The 10,931-nt window shown below is 50.5% G+C and overlaps 3 protein-coding genes across 3 annotated transcripts in view; all 3 read left to right on the forward strand.

The window, feature by feature from the left end:
* LOC123159785 (uncharacterized) overlaps positions 1-2,032 on the forward strand; it is a 5,716-nt gene extending 3,684 nt beyond the window's left edge. The window contains exon 3 of the mRNA XM_044577612.1: positions 1,140-2,032. Coding sequence (XP_044433547.1) covers positions 1,140-1,865 — 726 coding nt within the window. The 3' untranslated portion in view covers positions 1,866-2,032. The remainder of the gene's footprint in view (positions 1-1,139) is intronic.
* A 6,812-nt stretch (positions 2,033-8,844) lies between these two features.
* LOC123157257 (phosphomannomutase/phosphoglucomutase) overlaps positions 8,845-10,931 on the forward strand; it is a 4,539-nt gene continuing 2,452 nt past the window's right edge. The window contains exon 1 of the mRNA XM_044575516.1: positions 8,845-9,592. Coding sequence (XP_044431451.1) covers positions 9,035-9,592 — 558 coding nt within the window. The 5' untranslated portion in view covers positions 8,845-9,034. The remainder of the gene's footprint in view (positions 9,593-10,931) is intronic.
* LOC123157258 (SKI family transcriptional corepressor 2) lies at positions 9,604-10,931 on the forward strand (the record flags this gene model as incomplete). Its single annotated transcript, XM_044575517.1, is given in 1 exon segment — positions 9,604-10,931. A coding segment is annotated over 1 exon segment (562 nt), but the record flags the coding sequence as incomplete, so codon positions are not given.

The raw sequence follows: 10,931 nt of genomic DNA on the forward strand, positions 1-10,931 counted from the left end.
TGCCACGGCAGCCACGGTGGCGCGGGGGTGGCGATGGGCACTGGAGGAGCGGCGGGAGCCGGCGTCGGCCACTGTGGGGTGGCGGCGGGCGGCGGCGGCAGCTGCAGCATCCCAGCGAACGCCGCGGAGGCCCCTGAATGCGGCGAGTACCACGGCAGGGCCGGCGGCAGGGGCGGCGGCGGCCCGTAGGGGCTGGCCAGGTACAGCCGGATCCCCTGGACAGCTGTGACGAGGTCGTTGAAGACCCCGGTGATCTCCTCCGGCGTGTAGGCGGCGGCCGGTGGTGCCGTGGCGGCGCCGGAGGATGCGACCAGCGGCGCGGACGGGGAGGGCAGCGGCGCGGTGTAGATGGCCAGCGGCGCGGTGGTGACGGTCGGCAGTGGAAGCGACGGGGTGGACGGCGGCGAAGACATGATCGGAACTGAGCTATCTGATACCAAATTGTTATGGTGCTGCGAGAAGGAGGGCCCGAGAGGGCCGGCCGGGGGCCTTTTTGCCCACTGCCGGGCAAGAGGGAAGGGATTTCCTTCTTAATTCTTGCTTGATTAGATCGATATATCTCCTCTCTTTATATAGAGAGGTTTACTTGACTCCCAAGCAAGGCGCACTTGACCCCTAAGCAAGCGACCCTTATCTCTAATTAACCCTAAGACTAACGGGTCCATTAGGCCCATTACGTACTCTAACATCCTCTCATCACATGTTGACACCAACATGGATGTGAAGTGGTCATCAGTTAATGTTGCGAGTTACATGATACATGTAAAAACATACTCCCTCCGTCCCAAAATAAGTGTCTTGAGCTTAGTACAAGTTTGTACTAGAGCTAGTACAAAGTTGAGACACTTATTTTGGGACGGAGGGAGTAATACTTTGAGCTCAGGTTCAAAAAAGATAGTACTGTGAGCTTAGATTGCTGATATTTTGCTGCTGCTCTTTTAGTAGTCTCACATGGAATTGATTTCAGCCATTTATAGTGATGCTTACCACATGTCATATTCAACATGTCACACTGCTTTGACAATCTATTTTATACTTCAGTACTCAGTAGTATGTCCTATAGATTACTCAGCATTTTTCTAGAGACTTGTTCCTTCATCATTTTTGTTAGTTCAGCAAATTGATACACATCCTTTCAGGTGCCAGGCAAATCTGCTGAAGACTGCTTCAATAGAGTTCATGCTGACCTCTCTACGCCCACTCCAATTGCCCCTCGTCCTCGAAGTAAAGCACAGTTCTCTCCTCTAGCACATTTCACATTGTCTGATCCAAAATTTCCAAACCTCTTGGAACCTCTAGCCGGAAGACCAAGGACCGCCAAACAAAAGAGCCTATTAGCACAGAAGACAGTGAGACACTTGCTGAAGAAGCATTCCCTCATTGACCAAGCTCAAGAGGCTGATCACTTCTCTATATTTGAGACTTCACCATCTGCTTTACAATTGAACATTCCTCTTGACGATTCTCCTGGGACCCCTGACAATTATCTAAAGTCCTTTTCCCTGCAAAAGTACAGCGCGAGTTCTTCAGCACGTAAGAGACCGTTGTCAAGGTTGAAAACTAAGCATGCTGAACCGAGTCCACCAGTACTGAAGCCTCTAAAGAATACTGTTTTGCACGAGAAGTACATTAATCAGTTGACCCGAAGAGAAGGCGCAAAAAAGCCTCGTAAGAAGGCTGCTGGCACCAATGCAACTGATCCTGAGAGGCCTCTTTCGGAGCAGCGAGCTGGTAGTGTGAAGGCTGCAAAGAATGCTCTCATTTCAGAAGCAACAGACTTCATAGGGCAGTTTAAGAAGTTGCAAGCCAATTCCCTTGCACACGTTCTGGAAAACAGTGAAGATGACGAGGATAATTCGGTGTAGTGTCATACTAGTGGTTAAAGCAGCTAGATAGCATGTTATCAACTAACTTTAGTTAGTACAATAAGACTGTAAGAGACTGACGATAGGTCACGGAAGTTATCGCTCAATGCATTTTGTCAAGGAGGTTATCAACGCATTTCTAGCATATCAAGGTCATGGTTATCACATACTACAACTTTTGTGTGAATAAAAGAACATACTACTCTGTTCGCTTCATTTTTTGTACAGTTCAGGCCCATTTACATTCAGTTAAACTGTTTGTGGTGCATGCTTTATGATAAGACCAGAAATATCATGCAAGGTAATTCTCAGAGCTAATAAAAGAATGTTATTCCTTATGTCAACAAAATATGGCTGGTGATCGTACAGACAATGTGATATATACTGTTAATCATTCTTTTAATAAAGCCTACGCAGGTCAGGTGTTCCTCACTTCCTCTAATGCAAGGGCTCTGCCAAATGCATATTGCCTCAGATAGTCCTTTTTCACACAACAGCTCGGGGCGCGCAAGAGAAATACATCCATTTCATTCTTGACGTTCTTTTCCCACATTTTTTTTGAAGTCCCTTTGTTCGAAACTTAGGAAGATTTTGTTTTTACCAAAAGATCAACCAAGCGATTACATTCCATAGGCCATGAATAGTTCAAGGCATCATCATGCAAAAGGTATGCCATGTGCTGCCAACTAATTACACAACAAAATTCAAAGAAAGCACACAATAAATTATTGGGAATAGAGAGTAAAAAAAAGAAGCTACAAAACACGCCTAAAAATAAATTGAACTAATGTTGTCGCAAAATGCCACTCGATAACGCTCATCCGGGACGAAAGGATACATAAAGTACTACATCCTTCCGGGTTTATTGATTCTCCTTGTATTTTATTGTAAATCTTGTCTGTAGATTTGACTAATAAAATATGTTATATACCACAAAACTTATATTATTGAATTCATATTTTTTTTCCCAGAGTACGTCAATGGCGTACCATATTTTTATAGAAGAGAGAAAAGATAATTACAAGATACTTGCGACAGATGCGAACATCGGTCGCCGGTAACACCACACCGGACGCAGAGCTAAGGTCAACTCCTCACAAATCTATCTAGACCTCCGACACCTACACCTACATGTTTCAACTCTTGTAACTCCTCAAGAATCCAACTAGCTAACTCTCTTGGTCTCTTTATTTGCTCCGGTCGACGGAAGACTCGCGCGTTCCTCTGTTTCCAGAGAGACCAAGCAGCCTCGATGACGAACGTTTCAAAAGAGGTTTTGAGTGATACTATTTTTGTGGCATACAACTTACTCATATTCAAAAGAGGTTTTCAGTGATACTATTCGAAAAACGCATTAGGCCCTATATAGATGGAAGGAGGAAGTATATTTTGGTACTTAAATACTACCTCCTTTTCGGTTTATAGGGCTCAATTCAAAAATCTCATAAACTAGGGTAGATGATGATTGGTGAAATATTTTTTATAGTTTGCAAAAGCACTTAATTAATACGCTGGTTTTTCACAAAGAATTGTGTTTACCAAAGCATTAGTTGCAATGCATCATACATGAGGTACATGCATTGGTCAATTTTCTATTAATCCCTGCATGCAATTAATTAATGCACATTGAAATCTAAACATGTGATGGGGAACAATCAAATTGAGACTTATAAAACGAGAAATCTTAAATTTTGAGATAAGCCCTATAAACCATAAAGCAGGGAGTAGAAGGTCAAAGTTTAATTGAAATATAAGGAGACTAATAAATCCAGACGGAGATAGTAACATTGAAGTGTTTTTTCGGTAATCGAGGCCCACTACTTCTTCACTTCACTAGGCTTTGGCACTTCGATGAGAATAACTTAGATAGTAACATGACGCATCCCAAAATAAATTTATTTATGTGGCAAGTATTTAATGAGAAGATAGGCGTTTCTGATAACATAACGAAATTGCTGTGCGGACGATGTAGCTTGCACGACAGCTACACGATGGCCGATCTAACAGTCTTTTGCCCTCTGGTCATATGCATGGACGAGCTGATTTGCACTCTCTTGTAGAAATCACCTGCAAAGCATCTTGTGCATAGCACTACTCTAACATAACGTGTTAGAGTAATATAACACACTCCAAGTATTAAAGACTACGTCTAGAAATGAAGACTTGCATGACACCGCACATATGTTACTACCTATAGGAGTAACGTATGGATATGCATATTAGTAGTCTAATCGAAGTTACTTCTTGTGACCAGCCTAAGTAAAGCGAAGTGTAACATGACCCGTACGCTGCCCTTCGGCTGGCTCAGGGGCACCCAGTGCTCATCGCCAGGCTTGGCGGAGATGACGAGCCACTTCCCATTTTTCACGCAGAGCTGGAGGGTCGGCGGGGAGGTGGAGTCGTCGATGCTGGCGAAGTCCATGACCGTGCCCTCGGCGGGGTAGCCGGACTTGTAGTCGCCCGTGGCGAGGTGGGCGTCCGGGTCAACGCCGAGGCCAGGGAAGCGGGCCTTGAAGGCGTCCATGCCGAGGCGGGCGCTCGGCTCCGCGCCATCGTGGGGCCGCACGTCGGTGATGTCGGGGAACTCGGCGAGCTTGCCGGTGAACGGGTGAAGGAGGCGGACGGTAGTGGTTGCCTCGTCGCACATGACCAGCAGGCCGTCGGCCACGCTGAGGAGGCGGCTGTTGGAGAATATCTGGTGGTGGACTCTGACGCGGGCCCTGGCGGTTGCGTGGACGAGGCGCCGGCGCGACGGGGACTCCCCTCGGTTGGGCAGCGGGAACCAGCCGTGGGGGCGGAACCGGCTATCCAGGACGCCGTGCGCTCGCGGGTCCTCGGTGACCGAGCGCCAGGGCTTGCACACGGCCCTGAAGCGGAGATACTCCGAGACGTTGTGGGAGAGCAGCCGGACGGCGACGTCGTCGGCGAGCGAGCTCGTCAGGTTCGCCCAGTCCCTCCATTCGGTCTCTTCCTCCGGAAGGCCGGTGCGACGCGCGCCGTCGGTGGAGGAGCGGGGTTCACGACCGGGTAGACGCGCGGCGGTACAGCGGCGCAGACCCTGACGCGGTCGCTTCCTCGGGTGGCCAGATCCGGCGCAAGGAACCGGTGGATCGGCAAGGCCCAAGCGCCGCCGCTGCCCTCGCGTCATCATCCTCTCGGATACGGGAAGCGGCACGGGGCCACCGGCTCCGGCTGTTCTCCCTTGTGCCGTTGTGCGAGACCCCGATCTGACTGTCAGCGGCGGCGCTGGCGTATTAATGCCCTGCGAAAATATATGTTTTCTAGGGATTATTATGGACATTCTCTAGGTATCAGCAAAAATTCACTAAATAAGACAAAATATGTCAAAAATACACAAAGGAAAATGGGTATAGTCGCACTCGGATTTCAAAAAAAAAAAAGAAAAAAAAATATGAACTTTGTCGGAACAAGCATTGTCTAGTGTATCACTCATGTGTAAAGGTTCATGACAAAATAATTTTCGTGGTATTTTGAACGAATAAAAACAAAACCAATACCACTATATTAAGCTTACTATTCACACAGTTTGTTGTTGCAATTTTGACTTTTTTGCCAACAATACCACACAAGTCACTTTGTCGCGAAACTTTACACGTGAGTGATATGCTAGCCACTGCTTGTTCCGACAAAGTTCATATTTTTTTTTACTTTTTACTATCTTTTCCTTTTTTAGAAAATTCGGTGCACCTAAACCCATGTTCCAAAAATCTACACCACAAATATATATAGGCTACACCGAAAGACAAAATTCTTGCCAAAAACAACAACAATACGAATTTTCACAAAAAGAAAATAAGATATGCAAGACTTTGATATATTTTGATATATTTTTTTACACACCACATATAATAAATACACTAAAAAGTACAAATATATATTGCTGAAGATTCATACACACATGTATGTATATGTATATATAATGAAACTTGGTTTCAAAAAAATATGTAATGATACAAAACTAAAATATAGATCCAAGTTCTTGGTAATGCGGTGGGCCCGTTTTCATTTGAACTCGGGTTAGCGAGTAGTGATCCTTCTTGGATTACCTTGTTACCTTATGACGTGCCTCCCTCTCTGTGAGGAGTATTGTCGGGGGTAATCAGACGACTAATGCTAAAAAGCGTCCATCTTACTTGATCAAATTATGATGGGAACTGAAGTTCTCCTTTCCTTTGTTGAACCTCTGTGATCCTTGAAGGGAGATTCCTAGTATCCTAGGGTGTGGATTTGTTGTAGTGTGGTGTCTTTGTTGTACCGTTGTGTGTTACGAGCTCAATTTGAGCTTTGTAATGTGTTCTTCTTCGTTGTCATTTAAATCCAACGCTTGTCACTTTCTGGTCGAAAAGAAATGCCACACTAAAATTGACAATCTGTGTAGATACATCTCAAGTTTTTTTTGGCCTTCCCCTCGTAAGTTGCGGATAGGAAAAATTCTTTCCATCCAGGATCCGCCGGTGAGCCCATTGATTTGCCTCCCGCATTAGGTTAGTTTTGTAGTCATCATTGGGGTTGTGCTAGGACGGATGTCAGCGGTTTTTTCTAGTTGGTCTTCCAGGCTCTGTTCCTCCTCGACTCCATTTGGACGGACCTTCATTGTAGTTTCTTGTCGTGTTCTTGGGACAATAAGGTTAAGATTTCTCGTCATGCGTGCGCAATGGTTAGATCTTGTGTCAGGCACACCAGACAAATTCAACAGTGATGACTGAGACTCCAAGGCGCTGGTCTTTAAGTGCATGTGCACATAAAACTTTCATGCTATCATCGACAAGGTAATGCTGGGTCCGGTAGTAGAGCACCGACGGCGGTGCATCGCCGGCTCATTCTAGGGATGATAGTGGTTGTTTTGTGATTCAGGAACCTCGATGTAGTTATAATAATGTTTTGGGTGCTCTTGTATTTCTCATGTTTTTTTATAATATATCTTGGGTCATTTTTACAGAAAAACAACAACAACATGCACACATGTTACACCATTTTGGACCAATTCAATTACACGTTTGTCCTGGCTCGTTGCTGATGCCACGGGTACGGATTATCTAGCTCGGGTAAAGGAAGGGAAACAAATGAAGAAGTACAATAAAGACTAGTATATGCTCGGAACTTCTTATTTGTAGTACATATCAATCTTTCAGGGGAAGAAAGAAAATGGTCTCGCCGCCGCTAGGAGCGCTTTCTTCTGTCGCCGTCCGGTCACTGGATTTACGCGTGTGGACCGCTTTAGCCTTTAGTAGGTTATGTTTTTTGGTTGTTCATCGTTTTGGCTTCGGCGGCGGTGATGACGGCGCTGAATAAAGATTCTTCAAATCCTACCCTGACGAGGTGATCGGTCCTATGGCTGGGGAAGGATTTGGAAACCAGTTAGTTCAATCCAAGATGGTGCGGCGGCGGCATTTTTTGTGGTGGACCTGTGTCCTCGGACTTCACCGTTGGGACAATGTCCACTCCAGCACCGACGCATAGCTTGAGAGGTAGTCCAGGAGCGGATACAGATTATAGTCTGCATCAGCGACATCTGGAAGATGGTGGATCATGTGCTGGGTTCGTGGTTCATGGATGGCAGGTATGGTCTTGCTCCGACGTCTTAGTCATGTGGGGGTGCTAGATCTAGAGTTCGATGGACTGTTCGGGGTGTTGCACCAGTCTGATTCGTTCAACGCTAATGGTTCGCCTTTGGTGAGCCACCTTGAAGGCCCGCAAAGCTGCATATCAGTGATGGTGCCGCGTTGAGCTCAGATGTGGAGGTGATGCGTCATTTTTTTTCTTTGATGGCTGTTATGATCGTGCCAGAGGCAGGTGACGGATGTTTGTGTCAAGCTCGGAGGGTTAATTGGTCTTGTTTGTAGTTTTACTTCTTAGTCTGTGTTTTTTGCGTACAAAGTTAGTGTTCTGCTGTCTTTTTAGTTTTTATAGGTCGGTATATATGTGGCTTGTACTATGATCCTTATGATATAAGTGAGACACGTATCACCATGCAAAAAGCATACTACTGCCTATCAAGCTTTCTTTTTAGAAAACAGTCTGCGAAGGCGACTTGGGAAATCCCCTCCCATGGATCTCCGCGCGGAGAGCCCGTGGATTCGCCTCCTCTCTGCCACTCCGCCGGTTGATGGCGGGGAGGAGAATCCTGGTGTCTCGGCTCCTGTTAGTAGATATGTACGGTTTTAGTCTTCGCATGGCGGCTTTTGGATGGATCGCGTCACTCTTTCGAGTCAATCTTTCGGGCTTCCTCAAATTCGTCCCTTGGGACGGATTAGACGGAGCCCGGGCATAGATTCCTGCCAGCTCCTAGGGGCGGCGAGGTTAGGATTTCTCGTCGTGCATACGCAACGACGATATTTGGTGCCAGGTTCTTCAGATCGATTCAAGGATTCAAATGCAACGATTGCGGCTCCGGGGCGCTGGTCCTTAGGGGCACGTGCACGAAGACTTCGTGTCTGTCATCGACAATGTCAGGCTGGTTCCGGTATGGGAGCGGCGACAGTGGCGCGTCGGCGGCTCGTTCTGGCGGCGGCAATGATCGTTCGGTGATCCATAGACCTCGATGTAATTTTTATTAGGTTTGAAGTGTTTTGTACTTTTTATGAATCTTTATAATACATCTGATTTTTTTAATAAAAGAACCATCTACGTACAAATCAACTTCTATTCTACTTTCAAAAGTAAACTGACATTAAATTGGCAGGGCTCAGGTTGTAAAAGTGTACATGTTTAGTTGGCCCGTGTCAAAAACTCAAAATTCGCTCTCGTATATGCAGCACCTACCGATCCTTGAAACCACGGCAAGTCATTTTCAGTTTTGGCCACTCCAGCTGCCATTTGTCACACTCGCAACACATGCCAATTACGTACGCGCGTTGCAGCTCGCAGGCTCGATGGCAGCAGCACCACAGAACTGTTACGGCAGCGCCTCCACCGCACACGGTCTATCATGTCCGCGCAGCCTCCGCCGCGTCCCGACGTGCAAAATATCCCTCCGGCGATGCCGCAACCAGCTAGGCTGCTGCCTTCCGCACGCCCTGCTGCAGATATTTCTCCAGTCCAGTACGCGCACATCACATACCAATCGCCTGCGTGCACCGCCCGCCACTGTGCTGTGCCATTTCGTCTCGTCACCTGCACTGCCGGTACCGGCGTTCTAGCTCGTGGCAATGGCTACCATCGCCGCTCCTCCGGCCGCTCTGCAGCCATGCGAGCACGCAAGGCGGCCGGGCGGCGCGCTCCGGCCACCTCCTCGCGCGTGGAGTGGGAGGAGGAGGTGCTGCCAGGTGATACGAGCCACGGCGACCTCCCGCGGCCGACCCTCGGCGACGGGCAGCGGGCAGCTGGAGAGCACTGCGCTCGGTGCGTCGGCGGGCGGCGAGGACGGCGACGTGATCCGGAGGCTGCAGAACGGGCCGGACGTGCGCGGCGTGGCGCTGGAAGGCGAGAAGGGCCGGGCCGTGGACCTCACGCCGCTGGCCGTCGAGGTGATCGGCGAGAGCTTCGGGGAGTGGCTGCGGGATCAGCGGCCGGAGGGCGAGGACGGGGAGCAGCTGCGGGTGTCCGTCGGCCGGGACCCCCGGCTGTCCGGGTCGCGGCTCAGCGCGGTGCTGTTCGCGGGGCTGGCCAAGGCGGGCTGCGCCGTCTTCGACATGGGCCTCGCCACCACGCCGGCGTGCTTCATGAGCACCATACTGCCGCGCTTCAGCTACGACGCGTCCATTATGGTACGCTCAATTATCCCGTGCTCCTGGTTTCTCTTTACGTTTACAGTGAAGGTGAATGGTACCGTGGTTCTCAGCTTAGTCAAACTAATTAAGGAAGAGCAGCCCATTTTTTGCATGGTCAACGCATTAGAAAATAATGCGGCCCAAAATTAGTTCATCTTCTATGGTCATACAAAAAAAAACAAATTGAACATTCCCCTAGAAAAAAAAGCAAATTGAATATCGTGTGAGTGACACCTAGTGTTAGAGCATCTCCACCCATGCCCCCGAGACGCCCCCAGAAGCCTTTTTTATCGCCGGCGAGTAAAAATCCTCCCAGCGTCAGTCCCAGAGTCACGTTTTTCGCCGAATCAGACGAAAATCACGGCCGGCGCTCGCGAGGTGAACCCAGGAAACCGGGGGGCTGCTGGGCGCGCCGACGCTATGCTTTTGCTGCCAAAGGCCCATTGTCAGCCTCTCTTCTACTTTTCCTGGCTAGGCTCACCATGTGGTGCATGCAAAAAAACAAAGCTTCTCTTTCCCGCATGCTAGCCGCTCTGCTCCTCGCTCCTCTCTCCCCTGCTCCCCGTCTCCCTCTCCCGTCGCCGGCCCCGCCTCGCGCCGCCATCTCGCTCCCGCAGCTGCCTCTCCTCGCCGCCTACACTGCCGCCGCACAGCAGGAGCCGTTGGACGCGAGGAGCAGTGCGTCCAGAAGCTTCCGCGTCGAGATCGGTAGTGTGAGCAACCGACCGCCGCACCTACTCCCTCGGCTCCTTCGACTACCGCGTCAACGAGGAGATGGAGGCCGTGGTGGCGCGCATCGGTGCTGGCGGATGCCGCGGGGCCCGGGCGAGGCGCTGGCGGAGGCTGCAGGGCCCGGGCGAGGTGGACGAGCGTGGGCGGCCATCCGCGCGCTCTCGGCCTCCTCCCCGGCGACGCCGCTTGGCCCTCCCTCCGCCCCGGCGCTGGCGGAGGCCGCAGGGCCCGGGCGAGGCGCTCGCGGAGGCGGCGGGGTCGCGCGGGCGGCGCGGCCTGGACGGGACGGCGGGGCGAGCCTGGGCGGGAGCGGGCGCGGACGGGGCGGCGAGCAGAGGTGCGGAGGCGCAGGTCGCGGCCAGCGCAGACGGGGCGGCGGCGAACCGTGCCAGGACGGCGCAAGGCCCGCGGAGCGCGAGGCAAACCGGCGTCGGCGGCCCGGGCGCTCGAGGCGTTGTGCTCCTCGCGGACTTCGACGACTCCTTCTCACGCGCCGTGGCGCGCATGGCGTGGGGCTTGGGAAGGAGGGAGAACGGAGCCGGGGCCGTGGCCGCGCGGGCGGGTGGGCTGACGCCGGCGAGCGGGCCGAGGCCGTGGCCGCGCG

This window comes from Triticum aestivum, chromosome 7B (genome assembly GCF_018294505.1).
Source record: "Triticum aestivum cultivar Chinese Spring chromosome 7B, IWGSC CS RefSeq v2.1, whole genome shotgun sequence".
NCBI classification, from domain to species: domain Eukaryota; kingdom Viridiplantae; phylum Streptophyta; class Magnoliopsida; order Poales; family Poaceae; genus Triticum; species Triticum aestivum.